This window comes from Poecilia formosa, unplaced genomic scaffold (assembly GCF_000485575.1).
Source record: "Poecilia formosa unplaced genomic scaffold, Poecilia_formosa-5.1.2 Scaffold71, whole genome shotgun sequence".
In the NCBI taxonomy this organism is placed as follows: Eukaryota; Metazoa; Chordata; class Actinopteri; order Cyprinodontiformes; family Poeciliidae; genus Poecilia; species Poecilia formosa.
The window spans coordinates 1,313,213-1,334,621 of NW_006800010.1; the positions used below are offsets into that span (position 1 = coordinate 1,313,213).

General features: G+C 42.4%; 1 protein-coding gene across 3 annotated transcripts in view; it reads right to left on the bottom strand.

The window, feature by feature from the left end:
• dlgap1b (discs, large (Drosophila) homolog-associated protein 1b) overlaps positions 1-21,409 on the bottom strand; it is a 98,502-nt gene continuing 77,093 nt past the window's right edge. Inside the window, exons 7-12 of one of the 3 annotated variants that reach the window (XM_007555614.2) lie at positions 12,086-12,459; positions 11,923-12,002; positions 7,527-7,948; positions 6,481-6,572; positions 5,589-5,741; positions 1-5,105 (exon numbers count right to left, since the gene is read on the bottom strand). In XM_007555614.2, coding sequence (XP_007555676.1) covers positions 4,890-5,105; positions 5,589-5,741; positions 6,481-6,572; positions 7,527-7,948; positions 11,923-12,002; positions 12,086-12,459 — 1,337 coding nt within the window. In that variant the 3' untranslated portion in view covers positions 1-4,889. Of the gene's footprint in view, positions 5,391-5,588; positions 5,742-6,480; positions 6,573-7,526; positions 7,949-11,922; positions 12,003-12,085; positions 12,460-21,409 lie in introns of all 3 variants that reach the window. The other 2 variants (XM_007555615.2, XM_016673174.1) reach the window with 2 other exon arrangements.

Consider the following 21,409-nt stretch of genomic DNA (forward strand, 5'->3'; position numbering starts at 1 on the left):
TAACAGCAATGACTCTTTTTCTTTAATGCTGATAAGAGCTTATACATGTGCCATAACATCAACAGTGTAATAACATAATTACAAAATGTATATCTGTTCAGTGTGTTATTCACGTGTTTTAGTTTACATTTTACATAGGGAAACATTCATTTATGTACAAATATTTATCTGACCAACCACAGGTGCACCTCAAATTATAATATCGTCAAAAAGTTTAATTTCAGCTATTCGAGTCAAAATGTGAAACTCATGTAATTTTACAATTTAAGTGATATTTAAAGCCTTTATGTCTCTTAATTTTAATGATTATGTCTTTCAGCTAATGAACGCCCATCATTTCAGAGAATCAAGTTTCTCAGAAAATTCTGCTGCTGGCCCACAGACCTCTCAACTCAAAACCTGGATGCAACTTGAAATATGAAAAAATAAAATAAAATACAAAATCTCGACCCCAACGGACCCTTTTGTTACTTCTTAGAAACATCAGTCTTGGAAATTTGAACTGGATAAAAAAATACTTGTTTTTGCTTTATGATGTAAAACATGCTGGGAAAAGTCAAAGTGCTTGAACCTTTGGGTAATGCCACCACTGAGAAGACTGCAGACATGACAGTTATCCAACAGCTGTCACCGACAGCTTCCACAAGAAGAGTGATCTTCTCGTGGAAGAGAAACCCGCATTGGAAGTTCAGTAAAAAGTCAGTAAAACGGGTAAAGAAATATGAAAGAGCACACAGGTAACTGCTGGCTTAACGGTATTGGTGAAGCAAAGTCCATTCAAATATTCAATCATAGAGGTGTTGCTATTTTTGGCTGGCCAGGAAACCTGCCTGACCTGAACTCTGTTAAACTACAGAGACACCAGCGGCTCATGCAAAAGGAGCCCCAACCAAGTATTGAGTGTATATACTCTGATGTACATTTACATTGCTTTCAGTAGCCCTGACATTAGAAGTTATTTTTATTTGGTGCTATGCAACGTTAATACCAATACAATTTTGGTTGAAATTGTAATAGTGTTAAGTGATAATCATCAAAACCAGTAGAAATAAAAGCTTGAAATATATCACTGCGTAATGAGTCCATATGAGTTTCACTTTTTAAACTGAATTATTAAAATAGGCAAAGTTTTCAAAGATATTTTAATTTATTGAGATGCTGGTGTACATCACAAGCTTCAGAAGTGTCAAGATTGTTGCCCACAATTCAACATTCTGGTTTCTAGTTCCCTGCTATATGAGGAGGTTTATACTGATATGTTATACTAAAAAAAAACAGAAATAGAAGTTCTATCTTCTTACCAGACAATTTAATGCAAATACAAGTAAATAAAAAAAAGAAATGAAAAATAATAAAAAAAAAAAAAACAACTAAAACGGCCTTGACCATATTATGTGTATTCTCTAAAATTCCAACCATCCAGCAAAAGAAATACAAATTGTAAGATTACATCATCACTTCAGTCACAGATGACTTTTTTTTTTTCCTCAATAAAACCTTAAGGTAGCTGTTTTGTAAGGTAAAATAGCAGGATCAAATGTATTCCCGCATATTCAATGGCACAGACATCATCAGATCAACATGGACAACTAAATTGCACAGGACATCCTGCGGTTCGGTTAGCTAAATAAATAAGAATGACTACAAGCCAGATCAGGATTGTCTCCACATTCAAGCAGCTGACTGAAATACCTTGTTACAGTTGAAGAAAGTCGGGTCAAGTGTCCCCAACTTCGAAATTGTTCAGAATATGGCAGAAATTATTTTCAGTTTATGTGGGACAATCCTTATGAGAAGGATTAAACGCAACAAGAGATGGAACTTTGGGTCACATACAGTAGAGGTGCAGTCCAATAAATTAGATTAGCATAGAAACAGTACTTAATGCAGTGATTAAATGTTAAATTCATACAGGCATTCATTAGACACAGAGTAATATATTCCAGCTAATTTTAAAGATGACACTTTATAGGGAATTATGAATATTTTAGTTTGAATTTAAATATTTCACAGGATCTTTTTTTTTCTTTCTAAAAAGAATCATTATCTACTTATAGCCTATGTAACAGCTTTTCCTTTCACTAAATTTCTCCTTAGTATGCTTCGACCCAGGCAGCTTCTACAGAAATGAACTTTTCTTACTTGTATAACTGCAACACTGGCAAGTCAAAATTTCCCCCTCTGTGTAAAAAAAGAACTCTGTAATAAAATGATCAAATTTACTAAAATAAAAACCCTTGAAATATTTCACTCTGTGTGTAATTATTCCACGTTAAATTTTCAATTTGTCTGTAGTAAATTAACTTTTCTATGAAATTTGAATTTACTGATTTACTAAAACACACTCGCATGAAGTAAGACACACAGTCAGTCACTCACTCACACACACACACACACACACGCACACACTCACTCAACATGCCCCTTCCCCTGAGACTGCTGTTGTGCTCAACTATTGTAGTAGAAATTAAGGCTGATCACAGAAACAGAAGAAAAAACCCAAAAGGTGCCTTTCATGCAAACGAGCCAATACACAAAACCCAAACACAGTATAAGGGCCGTATAGTTAGTGCATATTAATATTTATAATAATAATCACAATGTCAATAAACAATCACCCCTCCCCCACTAATAAATTAAACATGAATACAAAATATTAGAAATAGGATTCTTCTGTATGACCTTCAGTAATTGCTTCATTTGGAGGCAGAGATGCACACACAGTGAGGAGAAATAGTCCCTTTGCACTTCTCTAGACTCGTTCTACCAAGACGTCTCTTGGCTAAAAATGATATTTAAGAAAAATATAGTACAACTACATTATATTGTACCAAATATCAGTATTTTAGCTTAGTCTGATATACAGGAGGTGTGTGAACGCAACACTTGTTTAGGAATAAACATAAAGAAAAAAAAAAAAAAAACGTCCACATGCGAGTCATGTTACATTATACTTGTGTTTCCTTTTTTACAGACGTCTTACTGAGTTAAGATGAGACAGGACAGACTCCGTTTGTTGATGCTGCTACCTTGACAGTCAGGACTCTTTAGGCTCTAGAAAAATAGGAAGCACTTTTTAGATCTGAACGAAAGCACACACTCTTTATGACACTCAAACACACACAGATTTAAGCCTGTGGCTCCTTCAAAAGAAGGACTGCAGTCCCAACCGCTTGGCCTCATGTAGATCCAGCCTTTCGATCTGCTCCAGGGAAGCCCAGAAAGACATCTAGTTGTGACAAACACACGGCCTTGCAAAAGTATTCAAATGCTTTGAACTGTTTTTAACGTCACATTGCAACCCCAAATATTCACGTTTTACGTGACGGTGAAGTGAATGGAAAACAATACACAGCTTTACAAACACTTTTCACGCAGAAATCTGAAAAGTGTGGTGTGATTTTTGTGCCCTCTTTATTCTGATACCTCTAAATAAAATTAATTAAAAATTAGACTTCACTTGTGTCTAATTGAATGTCGGATTGAATATGACTGTTCTGTAAGCCTTATGTTTGAGGTTTGTTAGATAACACTACAGCATACCTCTGGGGGAGCGGCAGAGTTCCAAAGCTCAGGTGTGAGAATCTGTCAAGTGGACAACTGTGTTTGAACGGAGATGGTTTTAGGTGAAACCCAAACGTTTTTGTTGCGATCCAGCCGCTTGTTTACACATCTCTGGTGAGGAAACCTGGTCTAAAGAGGGGAACTTTCCGGAACACCCCCGACAGAGGTGTGAAGTATTCTGTGGGTGTGAAAGGGTAGGGTTAGAACGTGCAGAATGCACAGCTGCAGGATTTATTCTACGTATGCACGGGCGATAACAGTAAAAAAAAAAAAAAGAAGAAGGTGGTTAGCATTGTACTGTGTGCGCTACTCAATCTTTTCAGTTTAAGACATCTTCTGATACGCAGATGTCCTAAACTGGTTCATCGGGTCAAAGCAGACACGAATTTCGACGCCACACAGAGACCTGCCACGACAACTGCAGCAGATTCAAGGCTTCTTGGCGGTGTCGTCTAAACAGTGATGCAGTGCCGTCTAAAAGTGGAACCTTTCCCCAAACAACATCTAAAATACAGACAGTTTGCAGACAGCGGTCTTGTTTTAACAAAGTCTTGGGTCTTAGGTGTGCACTTCCCAGATTGAAGCCAAGATACATGCGGTTGGGCAGAGATTGATGTATAGTACAATGATATCAATTCAAATACATATTGCACTTTTCAGATTTTCATTTTGGGAAAAAGTAAAATTATGATTTTTTTTGTCGTTTTATTTTTTATTTTTTTACTTTATATTATGCAATAGAATTGTGAACTCACTTGTCCCACACTGAAACATGGCGGTGTCAGCATCATGCTGTGGAAATGCAACACACTACGCATGGCAGAATATTAACTCTGTAAACATGCAATTTTCACCGTGAAACATGGTGGGGAATGGCTTTCTTTGTTAAAGCAATACTCAGTGCTGCAATATGGCATAAAATCAGAGTAAAACACTGAAATTTGTGATTGTAATGTGACAAAATGTGTAAAAGTGCCAAGGACGTGATCTCTTTCTCATGTATATCAACAGAAGAGGTGTTCTTTTTTTTTTTCTTTTTTTCTTTTTTTTAGACAAATCTTTGCGAGTGATGAACAGGATTGCTACATCGAAGCTGGGAAAAAGGAAATGAGCGTGATATATATAAATAATTCAATAAATACTGTAAATGTACAATTCTTGTTCAGACACCCTCCACGGCGAGTGAGCCCACAGTGATCTGGAAAGTCGGCAGAAAAAGTGATTATATCAATGCTAGCACCCTAGCCTTACCATTCAGTGCTACTACAGTGTTTATGAGACAGAGTCGAATATTAGACGTGTAGGCGTACGCGCTTCCGTGTGTCTCAGAGTCTGGTCTGAGCCTCGGGAATATAGATCTCGATGCTGTCTGCGCTCTCGGTGGCCGAGCTCTGCCGCACCGACGCGGCACGTTTGGCAGCAAGCAAGCGTTTGCGAGCCTCCAGGCGCTGGCGCTCGGAGCTCTCCAGCGAGCGGTCCCTAGCCAGAGGTGGGTGGCCCTTCAGGGGCTTCTTTGGCACAGGGGGGGGCATCCTTCTCTCCTGGACAGGGATGACAAACAGTCTTAAAGCTGGGGTTCCTTTGGGGGCAGGCGGAAGCTAAACTAAGCAGGAAAACTGCAAGTTTGTATGGAGGTTAATGCAGAGCAGTTGGCGGCATAATGTGAGAGCATGCAATCTCAAATGAGGTTATGGTTCACGGTGGCAGCCGTTTGTGTGGGGTAAGAGAGCACAATGGTGGCCTTTGTGTGAGGTAAAAATGACCATTGGAGATGGACAGGCCCCAACGGTGCATGGCAGGTAGAGTGGCTTCTCAAAAGCAGCTCACTGTCAACAACGAGATAGAGCAAAACACACAAGACAAGTAGCGGCGTCAGGCAGGCAACACATATATACATGCTGCAACAAAGCTAATATGACTGCAGAAAGCATGCAAGGTTACTAATGCATTCCAAGTCCATGTCGGAGGCTAAAGCACTTTAAGATTTGCTCTGTGGATTTCATGTGTGCCACATGTGTGCGCACCTGAATTTCTGGGGGGGTCAGAGGTTTCCAGTTGTTGGCTTTGAGCTGGTGGAGTTCGTCAAACTTCAGGCTAATGTTCTCGATGGACAACTGGAGCATGTCCCAGAAACCCGCCAGGTCCTGGGAGACGGGCCGCGGGTGTGCATTTGGATTCTGACGTATACACATGAACACAAGCATGCAGACAAGTACTGTTTATATGCCTGATTACTCACAGCTTTGATTATTGGTTTTTCTACTGGCGCATATTTGAAGGAGGCGGCGTTTATCAGACACTTAAGCACCATACTGTAATAAGTGGAAAATGGGCTGCTTTACAGTATGTGTCTTGACAACTACAATACCCCTTGTTTTTCTTCAAGTGAGGATGAAGAAGCTATTTTTTTTTTTTTTTTTTATCTTTCACTTTTTAGGTTTTTTCACCTTACAGCCATAAACTTTAATGTAATCTTTGGGCTCAATAAAAATTAGAATACATTAACATGTTGTTGTCATGTGACAAAGGAATATGAATACTTTAGGAAGAGGCTATCTTCCTGTCATTTAATAGGCAGTTATACAGGGCAAAACAAAAAGCAAAACCTTTCATAATTTAGTTTCAATAACATTTTATTTTTTTGTTTTGTTACATAAGACTGCGCAACAAAGGGTATGGAGTTCTATGCACGTACAAGTGTCTGAATTCAAAGATCCATGTTCATCCGGCTACTAGTTAAACTCAGTAAGATCTTTTCTATCAGTGATAGATGGAAGAGATGGAATGTCTACACTGGATGCATACTAAATGACTGCTAGTCTGGCCTGTCAGCATGATTTGTGCAGGATGATGTCAGTGTAAAGAGGGGGAGGGGGTTACAGAGGGACGGCATGCAGAGGATGAGGTGACACATACCAGATTCTCCTCACACAGCTCCCGGAACTGCTGAAACTTCTGGGACATCAGCAGCTGGGCACTCCCCACTGCACTGCGGATCTTCCCTAGGACTGCAGAAGAAAAAAAAAAAAAAGACACAGAAGCACATGCATGCACACACACACGCACGCACCCAGACATACCAGACACACATGCACGCAATTCACAATGCAATTACTCACAGAGCTGCATACTGCAGGCATGCTGCACCACTTACAGAAGGGGAGGTGCATTGGTAATGTAACAAAAGGACGGGTGCTTTAGAGGATATAATCCATCCTGGAAAATTGAATATTTGCTTAAATTACATATTTCTGCCCCATATTGCACACCATTTACCAGACAAGTTAAAATGCCACATTTAGAAGAATCAAAACCTGAGAAGGGGAGTAATGAATTGGCACTAAGTCTTTAGCTCCCTCGGGGTGTTCGTGTATGCGTGTGCGTGTGTGCGTGTGTGTGCGTGTGTGTATGTGTGTGTGTGGTAGCGTGGGATCTGGGAAAACATAACCTTGAGACACCCTCCCTGTTCTCTGTGCTCTGTGAAAGAATCTCTTGCCTGGAACCAAAAACACTAGCTGCATAAGCAATGACATTTTCAGTAAGGCATGAAATCAGCTGCGCAGTAAGGACAGGTATAAATGCAGGGCCTCCTGCCTGGGGGCTTGTTTGCTCACACTGGTATTACAGTGCACTCGGGAGCTGCTCATGGGTTTCTTCAAGATCAAATACTTGCTCTGGAGCAGCACTGAGGGCTGCACTGTTTGGGTGGAAGATCATTACACAGACTAGAAGACACATGTGGGGCCGGGGCCAGCAGTGGCCTATTGATAAGTATGCACGGTATGTCTGTAGAGGCCAGAGGGCCTGAGACAGGAACAAGAAGCTATTGTGGTCCAATACCACGAATGCCTGCACCCTCTAAATCTAGGGAGGATGCAATGATGGGAAGCCACATCCAATACTACTGTGCAAACTGATGTTCCTGTCTTTATGTGACATTTACATCAAATTATCTAACTTACCCTCATCAGGCAGCTCATTCTCCACCTCATCCTGCTCCATCTGTCGGCACCAACCCTCCATGCGTTCCGTCTCGGCTTGCAGTAGCTTGAGGAACCAGCGCCCGTCACGGGGGCACACCGACCTGCTCACGGCCTCCAGGGCCTCCACTGCTGCCGCCGGCTCGGGCACGCTGTCCATCCAGGGGTCCGGGGGAGGCAGGATGGATGGGTCGAAGCCCACGTCGCCGTACTCATCGGCGGCACAGGCGTGGTAGTGGTTCCCGGAGCCCTGGATGCTGACGGTGGAGGTGGCGGCGTCGCGGGAATGCTGGCGCGGCATGGTGGCATACTGCCGATGCGGGAGCTCAGGGGCATCAGCCGGGTCATCGAGATCGGCCTGCACAGCTGTGGTCACGCTGTTGGACCGGGTCATCCTGCGGTAACTGCAGACAGATGCAGAAACAAGGTAAGGTATTAAGAGTTCATGCAGTACCTAAAAAACGTATCCTTACCCCTTGATCTCTTTAAAGGTTTTACCATGTTAGAACCATAAAAGTATTTTCTTGAGATTCTTATGTGACAATCACAAAGTGGGGGATTATTGAAAATTGGAAGAAGAAAATTCCTACATGGTTTTCAATATGTTTTATAATCCAAAATCTGAAACGTGTGGCCTATATTCTAAAGATATTATGTAGAAGGCACAGCAAACATAAAAGAATGTGCTATGGTCAGATAAAAAATCAATTCCACCCCATGTGACCCTAAACACAGCACTCTTACTGTGAAACACGGTGGAGGCAGCATTCTGCTGTTGGAATACTTTTACCTCTTGCTTGCCATGCATCATTTTCTGTTTTCTACACAAATATAGATTTGTGTTACTCTGTATGTGTAGTGGAATATTAATATGGGAAATCACACATCTCTTTGTTGGCTTCTCACAAAAAAAAAAGATCACAATAAAGCTAAATTGACATTTGAGGTTGTAACATAAAATGTAAAAATGAAGAGGTGTGAAAACTTTGGGAAGGAATAGTTTGCGCCTTCCTCTTCTCATGCCGCAGCCAACTCATTAACATGGAGCTCCTGGAGGGGCTGCCGAGAGTGAAAAATTGAAATCATCATCACAGCGATCTCGCCGCGGATAGTGATGAACAGCTTTTGTGGTGCCGATCGTTTTAAGCGCGTGTGTGTGTGTGTGTGCGCATAGGTAGTGTTTTGTCACCTGTCTCATTCAGGAGCAATAGTGTGTGCAAACATCTGTCACACCGCAAGGGCTGCTGCAGAGCAGACGTGCACACACAGCGTACAAGGCTTGAAAAACACCCTCATTCACACACCTGGGAGGCTGCGGTGTAATGTTGGGCTCTGAAGCGCTGTGCCACTGCCTGCCAGGCTTTGCCAAGTTCTCCACACAACGCGACTGTGAAGCCCCACACACGTAGACAAAATGCTGCTTAACAGACCAGCAATGAACAATGTACAGGAGGGATGCAGGCGTTAAAGGTTTGCATGGTTGCAATGGATGCACCAGTGACTCAGTAGCCAAGTCTGTTCAAAGCACTCTGACCCAAACACGACCACAGTGTTCTCACACAAGAACCCAGGCTTGACCTGCCTGTACGATCGACCAGAACTCCATCACCCCCGCCTCGGCCCCGTCTCCGGATGAACACTCCTCCTCCAGAAGCATTCATCTTTAGTCCCCCCACCTCCTCTCCCTCATTCATCCCTCCTCTTCTGTGAGCCAGAGCAGGAGAGCAAGACCGGGGAGGAGTGGCAGAGCGCAGATCAAACAGCGTGTGTGTTTGCGCTTCGTGTGTGCGCGCAGGCGGCCCTGGTGTGTGTAAGTATGTGTGAAGAGCAGTTAAAGAGTAACTGCAGCGGGCAGGTGTTCACTTCTAATGACTTCAGCTGAATTTCTACAACTTCCTGCAGGGGAAGAGAGAGGCGAGGCAAAGCACGGCCTAGACAGGTAGGTGTACTGATTAACAGGAGGCCAAGAACGAGAGGAAGAAAGGCTTTTAAGGAGAAAAAGGCAATAAAGGAGGACTTTTACTCAATATTTTCACGTGTAGTCGTTTTACAAACAGAATTTTCAATATATTTAATTGGGAAACCAATAATTTAAACTGCACATTACTCTGAACATGCCACTGTACGTGTGAAACATGGAGGTGGTAGTATCATGCTGTGGGGATGCCTTACTCACATTTGTAGAAAATATTTAGAAAGCTGGGTTGTTTTTAACTGTTTCCCCCCCATAAAACATGAAACTAGACGGTAATAAAGCTTGTTTCCAACTCAGAAGCCTGGCAAAAGGGTATCATTTGGCATCTCCATAAACTTATATCAGATTATATTTAGAATTGAGACCCAGAATAATATTGGATTGGGTTAATCTAGATCCTCTGAATACCAGATTGGCTTTAGTGATATCCTTTTTATTTTTTTATTTTTTTGCCATTTACACCGAATCCAGTTCAAGAAACGTGGGTCCAGCTTGAAACCCAATAGAAGTATCTTAGAGGTCAAAAAGCCATAACGTGACACCTTTTTCTTTTTTGAATGACTTTGTCTCTATTTTTTATTTATTTTTATTAAAATGATTGGTGAGTTGGAAAAGTTGTGGTGATCAAACCAAAAATAAAGGCCATAAAAGAAACATAACCTAATGCAAGTGGCTCCTCATCTTCAGACAGTACCGATTTGATTAGATGACACGAGAAGTGAAGCCAGAAAACTTAAAATTATTTTTCCACACTAAGTTTTTTATGCACTTATCCTGACTTGGAAGACTATACAGTTCTGTACTTCTCCAGACTTTTTCAAACAGTGTATAGGAACCCTGTAAATACAAGGCAAATAATGTAATGTGACCAAAAGGACGACAAGTTCAATTGGCATTAATACTTTCAACAGGCACTGTAAACACAAAAAGGTAATTGATACAAGTTGGATTTTGTACAATTGCTTAAATCACAAAATATTAGATAAAACGAAACATTAGTATTAAAGTAAAACAGAAGAACTGAGTGACTGATAACAGAACAACACATCCAGAAAGTGACAGCTGAAAGCATGAGATTCCTTGTTGTCTTCTCAGCTTAAAGTCAAATGTCAATACCTTAGTCAGTAAGGTAACAATGAAAAGGCAGTGACGCCAAGCTGACTGTTACAAAGACATTTCCCGACTGTGGCTTAGTCACTGCAGAGCTCAGACTGCAAAGCCATCTGCCACCAAAATGTCTAAACCCTCTCCTGAAAACTCAACACGCTGCTGTTTTTCAGCATGTTTTAAAAGATTCTCCACAAAGCTGCTATGTCGTACAGAAAGAAATAAATGGGTAAGTTGGAGCATTTCCAGACATTTTAGAAGGAAAAAAAGTCTACCACTTCACTCTGTGATTTTCAGGGTTTTTATTTTATTTTTTTTTTTTTACATTTCTTACATCTAAAACATCCCAAGCAAACCAAGAAAGTAGGTGCATGCCAAAGGGTAAATAGTTTATATAAACCACAAAAAAAAAGAGAAAAAAAAATGCAGCTCAACTAACTGTAAACATTAACCGAGAAAGAAAAAGAAGTGCTCTGTGCTGCATAACATCCCACTCTGCCAAGACAGACTCGAAGGTGTCTGCATGAGTTAATATTTGGCTTGGCGACTCATGGAAATCTGAGCTTGGCTGATCAGTTGAGACCTAGTCTTTGAGGAAATCCCCTCACATTCTCAGACACTGTTCAAGTGTGCATTTGAGAAAAAGAAAAAAAGAAAAAAAAAGTGCTGGACTCGGCTCTCCCAGGGATCTTTTAGTGTAGCTGATCTCTTTGAAATCTAGAAGTTAACAGCACCTTGACAACAGAGGTAAAAAAAAAAAAACTTGTACTGGTCACTGAATAGAAGTTCACTGTATTGACGGGGAGAACACAAGTGGACAAAGAGTGACAAACGGTGTGCAAGCTGGGCTGCTAGTCCTGAAACCGAGCAAGAAAGAAACTCTGTCTCTCTGAGGCAAACAAACCCAATAAAACACCCTCCCTCTGCTTTCTCGCTCCTCTGTCCTAAACATACACAAACACAGACCCTCAAAGTTGCCTGAATCACAATGTGTTGAGCAACAGATGGCTGTCAACTCTTCCCCCTCACCCTTCTCAGTTCGCCCCACATCCTCTAGCCCAGCTGTCGCTTGGGGCCCCTGGATGAGGGGACTCTGACGCCAACCTCCCCTAAACTGGGGACAGCTGCTGAGGAGTTGTCAGTGTGAAAGGAGGGGTGGGAGTCAGAAGCTTGCAGCCCACGCCACAATCCCTATCTGTCTAAACAGGCCCAGTCCAAACAGACCATGCCTCCCCTTAGGCTGATCCGGCTTCTCTCTTTGTGTCCCCCCCCTGCCCCCCCGCACCCCCAACTCACCATCGGTCATCCTCCACCTGAATTCCTATCGACTGGAATTTCGATTGCTCGTCTGTTGGCCCTCCTTCCTCCGGGTCCACCTAAGAGGAGGGAAGGATCTGTCAACACGGCAGCCACGTTTTATTTTCAGACGCGTGATCACAAGTTTTCGCTTTCTTCAGACCTGAATCCCGATGGAGAGGCACTTTCTGAGCGCTTCTCTCTGCGCCTTGCTGTCGGCCGTGACAGAGGTGGTTGCCGTGGCGGTGATGGTGATGGTGCTGTTGGTGACGTGCTGGCTGGCGGGGCCGTGTACCTGAGCGTTGGCCGCCTCGATGGCCGCCGTCAGGGCTTTCATGCTGTCGATGCTCTCCGTGGAGTTGGAGAGCCCCTGCTGGGAGCTGATGCCGGCCCGCTGGCTGGAGCCTCCGTCCATGTATGCGTCCTGGGCTGACTCGGTGCTGCTCTGGGCCGTTATGGAGATGAAGGGTTTGGACGGGGTGGTCCTTGGCGGCACAGGTGGAGGCGTCTTTTTGTATGTAGTGATGCATGATGACACTGCGGAAAAATAGCAGGAAAGAAAACAAAAAACATATTGATATCTGGAGAATAAATCAAAAGCATATTGCACACACTGACAGTAAATAAAACCATAAGGAAATTATGCATAATTTCCTTGTAAAATGCAAATGTAAAGTTTATTTTAAAGCTTTTTATGCATGCATAAAAAGCTTTAAAATAAACTTTACATTTGATTACATTTGCATAGTCTCAACGTCTTTGGTGGCGAGTTTATTTATTTAAAATGAGCACATTTATGCAGGGTGTGTGTATAGGTGAAGAAGGAAAATCAAAATCTCTGGTTTGACCTCTTAAAATTCCTATGAAACAAATGTCTTAAGTGTTTTGAAGTACACTGTACTTATTATGTTAATCAGTGCCTATTAATTTTTTCATCATGATCTGTGATGCCCTATTTTCCTAGAGTGTATTCACGACGTGGATAATCCATTCCCTCTTGTGTTTCCTCAAAATGGGAAAAACAAGAGAAGATTTCACTCAAATATGTGATTATAATGAAATCAATGAGACGCACTGATTGGCTCTTATCTGTCCAGAACTGATTTAGTTTATGGAGATAGCACATATGAATCCAAGTAGCGTCCGCAACGTTAATTGCATAGGAACTGTTAGAGGAGCTAACAATCGCGACGCTAATTATATTTTGTTAAAACAATTACATAATACTTGTTCCAAAGCTTTTCTGCATCTATAGTCCAAGTGTTGTAGTCACGTTAACAGTAGATTAGGGGCAACTTTGACAAATCGGAGATGCATCTTAAAATAGGATTAACATGCGAGCGACTTGACCCACTGATCTAAATGGTTAAGCTCTCTGCAAGCTGACTGTATCTAAAACAACTTGGTCATGCTGACAAAAATGTTTGCCTGCAACAGACGAATCTGTCTGTCGTTTGCACAAGTAATTACCACAGAGGTTAATTGACACTGCGAAAATCAACAACAGAGATCTAATCAACCTGAATAAATATCTTTAAAAAATATATATAATGAGAGCTGTCTTCTGTAACACGCTCATTCTTTCTGTCAGCATTCCCTCCTTCTCATGTTACAGCTACAGGTCGTGTACAGACAATGGAAGCTCTCACACACCCTGACTCAGAAGCTCGTCTATAGAAACGCTCCAGCAGACAAAGAAAACACAGCCTGTGTGTGGAGAGACCAAAATGGCCATCTCCTAACAACATTATGACTTGGAATCCCCTCTTCCTGTAACGCCGCTGTCATCAAAACTAGGTCGCGCTCTCTCTGTGCTCTGCGGCAAAAGTAGGCCATCGGGTTTCCCGGCTCTCTTTTAATCCCTGTAAAAGACAAACATCCTACCCTGGTGAGATTGGCGCTCTGCATGCAGCAGACAACCTGTTGTCAGCCACACCCAGCGCCAGTAGCCATGTCTAAAAAAACTACTAGAGCCGAGGATCTTGTTTGCTTTGTGCCCCTGACATTCTGGAGGAGAATAGAGGAATGACTTCATCCTGATTTTGATTTGCCTGAGTCATCTGCCGCCTCCAGCTGCAGCAGCGATTGGATGATCCCAAACAAGAGTTCAGTCAGACCTTGACAGGCTGGAAATGTACCTCCGATGATCTGCACTGTGCTGAGATCATGTTTGACAACGTGAGTGTCTTTAATGACAGCATAACAGAAAAAAAAGAAAAAAAAAAAAGAAAAAAGACTTCATGTGTTCACGTCAACAACTGAATGTCATCTGCTTGAAATGTGAGCAGGAAACTCAACTCGAACAATTAGAGGATGCATAAAGTAAGCAGGCCACAAAACGGCCCTATTCTGAAAGCACATGGTGTCTTTAAAAATGTGTGACCCCTGAACTTTTTCAGAGTTTTTGAGTATTCAGCCACACAAATAAGTGTGCTTCATTTAGATTTTATGTGGTACACCAACAACAACGTAACACATTGTTGCGAAATAAAAGGAAAATAATATTTCAGACCAATTTTTCCGCAATTACAGTTGCAAGTATTTTGGGGCATCTCTACCAGATTTTTACATGCAGAAACTGAAATCATTTTCTATTATTTTTATTTTTTCCAAAATAAGGCCAAGTCAGATTAGATGGAGTATGTTGACTGTGCCAGGGTAAACTCTGTTGCAGCCTCAAACCACCAGCATTGCTCTGTTTACCTCCATCCATCTTCCCAACAACACTCTGACCAACTCGCCTGTCTGTGCTGAAGAACCCACAGCATAATGACTTTCTCTCAACGATGACTTTGTCCCAACAACTTTTCTGTAAATCCCAGATTTGTGTGGTTGATGGCTAGCAGTTGTCCAGTAAACAGATACTCCAAACTGAGAAGTAGACCTTTGAAGTTCATCCACAGTCACAAACTCTAATTCATGCTCACCCTGTCAGTATAGGTGGACGATCATGTCTCGGTAAATTTTTGCAACTGCTTCACACGCTGCACTAACAGAGACAACAAAAGACCCTGGAGATGTTCAAACTTTGGGGAATTGTTCTGTAGCCTGATCTCGCTTTGGATTTCTCCACAACTTTATGCCCTAACCATGTGGTGCGCTACTTGGTCTTGGTCTCGCCGTTTGTTCGCTAATGTTCCCCAACAAACCCCTGAGAACTTCAAAGACGAGCTGTATTTATACTGAGAATAAATTACACACAGATGGCCTCCGTTTAATAAGTAATGATTCCACTTGGCCACATCTGATGTTATTCAAGGTTATTAAAAATCAAAACACGCCTCAGAATTTAAGAAGTAAAAAAAGATTGGAGAACAATCAATCATTTTGATTTAACTTTGCGTGTATATGCAGTACTTTGTGTTTTTCTACCAAAATGCAACACATGGAAGTTTGTGGTTGCACAGTAGAAACATCTTAAAAAGGAGTATGAATATTTTTGTTAAGCACTGCTGTTGTCCTTTAGGTAAAAATTGGAGAGGGAAAAAACCCCCCCGACAAAACACAAGCAGATGCACTGAGGAAGAGGGAGAGGTCCTGCCCCTATCAACCAGGAGGTTCAAAGGATAAAATGTCAGCTGCTTTCAGACAATCTATCCCCTGAAGTAATCTAAAAGTCACACATGAGGGTGTGTGTGTGTGTGTGTGTGTGTGTGCACGTGTCTGTGCACTCCTCTCGGGCCCTCAGAAGAGTTAGAGGGTTTTCATCCGCTCAATAAAGCACTATATGAAACCGGAGACGGAAGGGTAGCGTCCCACCTAGCTGTCAGGGCAAGAGCCAGGGACTCCAGAGAATGACAAGCGGTTTCGAATGCTAAGGCAGGTTAAGTAAACACACAGAAGAGTCTGGACAGGCCCACGTACACATGAGAAACACTTATAACACTGACACAAGCCAGCGTAATGTTTCAGCCTCTCAACATCAAGACGTAGGTGGGGGGTAGTGCAGACTTCCTGTCCGTGAAAATGCTCTCCATCCATCAGGAGGCGTCGTCAACAATGTGCCGGTCTGTGCAAGGGACTATGTTGGCGTTTTAAGAAGATTCCACTGATGAAAACAAGCGAATCCCTAAATTTGTTCCGGCCTGACTGAAGTGAGAGGAAAACGACTGTCTTGATAAGACAAGGGGCAGGGAGAAAGGGGGGGTTGGTGAGGTCAAGCCTCCCATAGTTTCCACCGATATGACAAAACAGTTTGGTTCTGTTGCAGAAGTGAAGGCGCGCTGCGGCCAGACCTCCCACGTGCAGAGACGGTCAAGGACAGAGCAAAACAGGAATGCGACACAGGATTCCATCAAATCCTCTCATGATAATTAAGGAAATATTTCCTCACCTAATAAAATCAAAGACCAAGCGGGAGAGAGTACTTATTCTCTTGCATGGCACAGAAAAGGACAGCGTTCCCACTACGTGGAAATGGTCTCGAGGAATTTCAGCTCGTCCTCCCCCTCACAGAGGTAGCTGCAGCCTGCTGTGAGCATTGTCATCCCAAGAGGGGAGAGGAGTTTGTGAATGAGAAAATTTTAGTGTCTCCCTGCCAAATCTCGTTTTATTTGACAAATGCTTCAAAAGTCTCATGCCGACAAACTGGTGTGAATAGTGGCTTGTTTTTTTGTTTTTTCTTCTTCTTTTTGGCAGAGCACTCTCCCCTCCCTTGGCTTTGATAATATCAAAGAAAGCCTTCTTCCCTCCCCCGGGACAAAGCGGGCTCCATTCATTTTTTTTTTTTCTAGCCCCAGCAACAAAAACAGAACTTGCCAATCCTGGAGCCCACCTCTTTATTTGACTCACAGATTGCTGTGTCCCACTCCGTGTGTCTGCCTAGGTGTGCGCTGTTTCCTTTGTTTTAATCACTGTGCTCAGATTGAAGGCAGACAGCTGCTTTGTAACCTCCAATCTGTGGATCTGTGATACGCCACTTCAAAGAGCAGATGGTTTGGTTTAAGAGGGCTGGCTGAGTTGGTGGAGGAGCGAGTGAGCTCCCCCGTGCGGAGGCCAAGGCGAAGTAAACTGCTAGCCAAACAAATGCAAAGATAAAGAAAAGGGGGTGGATGGTGAACGACTGACAGCTGAGCCCAGCTGCACTGTGTTTGGGGGTGAAGGCCTGTAGAGGGGGCGGGGGGAGCTAGGAAAGGGGGAAAAACTGAAGTAGATTGAAGAAATAGAGGAACAGGAGGGATGAGGATAAGTTACAGCACGGCTCTGTCTGTTTGCTCTTTTGGTCCATTTTTCTGTCTTCTCTCTTTTTGTCTGTCACACTCCCTCGCTCAGGCTCCCACTGTGAACCAGCTGGAGTCCTTTGTAACAGTGTCACCATGGTGAAACACAGCAACACAAGGTTTGCCAGTAGGCCCGGTGTTGTACCAGCAGCAGGCAGAGGAGAGCTTCTGCCGGCCATTTGGGACACCACTCCGAGCGCCAACCAACAAGAAAACACAGCAGGAACGCCGGCCTGGCAGCCGGCAGTACACCGACGAGAAATAAAACGGAAAGCAGGATACACCAGCATGTCTCATGCCTTGAAGCATCCGCTTTGTGAAGCCGATTGCTAGCAGTCTCCCAACCAGTTTGTCTTGGATGCTAGTCAAAAAAAATAAAAGGCTTGTCCTTCTGTTTCTGGGGCAGCTTCACAGAAAGACAATGACGTTACAAGGTTCACACTGTGCAACATTACACCATTGTTGTGAACAGAAAGGCAAAGAGCACCGCATGACAGATGCTACTTGATGAGTTTATTGTTGCCTGGGTGCAATCACTGGTATGGATGTGCAACAACGCCGCAGAAGTAAATTCAGTAGAGTTATTTAATGTCGAATATTATGACTGATGAGAAATTTGTGTTGTTCTGTTTTTCTGGAGTGTGAATGTGACATGACATTCATAGTACTGACATTCCAAGAAGTAGCACTTCTTGGAAAGAAAGGACAAATGAACAGGCCATTCAAGTTAGGAAGATGTGTGCTGATCTTCAGAAATCAGGAAACTGGCCTTTTTTTTTTCCATACAATACGACCCTGCTGTCAGTGCTGATAAGGTAAATGTAAGTCACCTTTACCTCCTAAGGCAAGTAAAGAGGACTTACTCACTTGTAAGAGAATCCTACAGGTGAGTGGCTATTTTTGTTTTAGCAATTTTCTGACGTCAACACATGTCTGAATTACTTGAATGGCAAGTTCTCCTGTCTTTCCTATCTTGAACGGTGGGCTACTACGTCATGTCATGTTCATAAATCAAGGAAAAAGCAGGTCAGGGATTACAAAAGTAAAAAATAATTACCAAACACTCCGATCAATTTACAAAAGTAAAATATATACTAAAACAATTTACAAAAGTTTTTTTTTTTTTTCAAAACAAGTACTTGTTAATGTATTAGTTTTCCCAGACTAAAACATTGTACTCAAATTAGAGGATTTTCTAAAAATTCTAAAAGGAGTTTTATGTCTTTCACAAGCACAGGAAAAGCCCCCCTGAATGCTGTATACAATAGCCCCTTTAAAAAGGAACCTACTGACAGCTCTCTGAGCCACCTGAAAGTCCCTCTGAAAGCCTCATGTCAGTCTGCAACTCTTAGCCTGCAGGGGTCAGAGGTCACAGTAGAGGGTTTCTGCTCTCCAGATGCCTGAGATCTCAGACACAATAGCTCACTGTGTGCGCCTATGTGCATGTGTGAGCATGAGGGGAAGGTGGCAGTCTGAGAGGGCCTTTTAAAGGGAGTATATTTAGCATGTGTGAGCGTTGGCTGGGGAGGAAGTTATAAACATCCTGTGCTAACTTTTGCACTTTTTTTTCCCCCTTCTTTCTTTGAGATAAACTACAGCTTGCATTATCACTGCAAAGCTTTGGTTTGTATGTAAGTGCAGTGTCATCTGACTGGCAACGATATCAACAAAGCTGGGCTGGCCTTTCTGACACAAACCTGTGTCAACAGCGGTCAACTGCCCCGCCAGGCTATTCAATCTCTGAGATAAGAGTGTGTTTACAACTGTCGGCTGCCACTAAATATGGGAGCCAACTGTGTGGTGTTAAGCAACAGATCCACTTCACTTAACCTACTTTCCTATGACCCAAGTTAAACTAAAAGCCTTGTTACCTCCATGCTTCTTTAATGGCTTGAGGCTCTCCACGCCAAGTATAGCGATAAGCTGAATTTTACACAGTTTGAATCAAACCGTTTTCAGGTTGACTTTAGCGCAATGTCTAAGTTTTATTATAGTTCATGTAAATATGATGTATGCAGATGATTGTTTGACAGTCTTTAAAATTAGCATTACTTTACTGCAAGTTGAAACAGTACCACTGGCAACAGAAAAGGTTGCAGTTAAATCTTTGACGTAAATCTAGAAATCTGGAGTATTCTAAATACTGTCATAGAGACTTTTCCTACATGAAGGTAACGGTGTCTTAGTACACATCGTGGGATGAATCTCCACTGGAAATGGATGACGTTAGCATCATTAGAAGGTACTAATACTGATAAACTCCTGTTATCAGTATTTGAGAGCCATTCAACTTTTATTTCTTAACAACTCTTAACAAACTCTTAATTTGTTAAGAGTTAACTTTGGAATTATTATCCAACAGTGTGAAAACTCCCTACTACTTCCTATATCATATACTTTTGTACCCACAAACAATTCTAAGAAATATTGCAAATGTTGCACAAATATTATTCTATATATATATATATTTTTAATATGACTTACACCAAGTGTTTGTTCTTGCAAAGTTTTCCCAACATTTGGCATTTGCAAGTAAATCTCTGGTTAACTTTAGCATAAGCAAAATCCAGAAGATCTGATCCCCAGATATCAGTACAGGCGAATTAAGCAGCAGCAGAGACTACATGTTTCCAGTGGTGAGTCTCTGCCAACGTCTCTAGCTAGACCTCACTTCATGAAGGGGTTTTCACATAGCAGACCTGCTCTGTCACAGCTCCAGGCCGCTTCGCATTGTTCTCCACTCCTCCTTGGCAACAGCTTTTCCCTGACTAGCCCATAACTATGTGGAGAGACACATCAGTCTTCCTTTACTGTTCAAAAGACCTGCCTTCAGGGGACTCGGAGATGGAGAGATAAAGAGAGAGAGAGAGAATAATCATCTAAAGGGGAGAAAAAAATTGAGAAAAAGTAGAGACAAAAGGAGAACGGGACAAAGGGGTTAGTTGGCCGTGCCGTTTCCTTCAGCTCGTGTACATTCCAGCAGCCTTGTGGGGCATAAACTTGAGGTTTAGCCAAAACACTAAAGCCAACCCACCCACACATCTCACGCATGCTTTCACTAGTCTCATTTCCCAAAGCATTGCTCACCGACTGACTGATACTTTAAGAGCACGACTGTCTCACTGTGCTGAGTGACACATCAGATGTGTCGGCAGCAATTCCAGTGGCAACTGTAAGGAGTCCAGCATAGCTGAGGGCAAAAATCATGTAGCTGGAAGAAATCAGTCAGTCATTAAACGAAACTGGATTTGTGACTGAGGCTGAAAAAGGTCTTTGAATATGTAACTAGTTAACGGCAAGTGAGTTTTGATGAGCACATTTTATTTTTTTTGGGGGGGGAGCTTATTTTAAGTTGTTGACACGAAGCAATTAAAGTAGAAAAGTAAAAATAACCAGAACACCAACAACTCCTCACTGTCTTGAAGTAGCAAACACAGCTGTGGCCATACATCACTGTCCACTAGGGACGAAACAAGATCTCAAAAGATTAAAACACCACCATTATTCTCATCAAAGTGAAATCTGCTGCTTGTGTGCTGATGGGAGCTGATGGTTATGCGTTTTAAGTTGCTGGCTAGTATGTTTGAGCCTCTTATCTTGAAGTAAAAAACTAAGTAGTTGTGTTCCGTTAAATCTGCTCTGTTGTGTTGACATTGTCACCTGAGAAAGACTGTTTGGAGAGTGAACCATCCACACTCTGTTAGAAAAAGCACTGAAGAAGCCATTAGCACTTTTAAGTCTTTGAGTAGGAGCATGTCGGTAGCGACGGCGGCAAGAGTTTCCCCAGTTAGCGCTAGGTTGTTGGTTCCAGCCCTCGCTTCTTCCGTCTTGGTCGTTATGTCTTTGGGCAAAATCCTTCACCCACCTTGCCTGCTTGTAGTGGTCAGAGGCTACCTCATTTCTGTCCAACTGTCCCAAGGCAGCTGTGGCTACACTGTAGCATGCCACCATCAGTGTGTGAATGTGCGCGAGAATGTAGCTTACAGTGTTTTGGAGTTGTCTGGGCTAGAAAAAGACAGATTCTTTATAAGTGTTCTAAATAATGAATGCATCCAGCTTCCAGGAGATGTGAAATGTTTTACTTGCCAGAATAAGATGAAACTAACAACATTTTGCGGAAAATTAAGAATGAAATTTTGTTGTAGCCATGTTAGCCATTTGTTTGGGGGGGGAGAGGGGAGGTCAAAAAGAATTTCAACTGTGTCTATTGAATCAGTTTTCAGAGAACAATTATTTTGTTCAGTTAACTATTTTTATTGAAAGGAGGA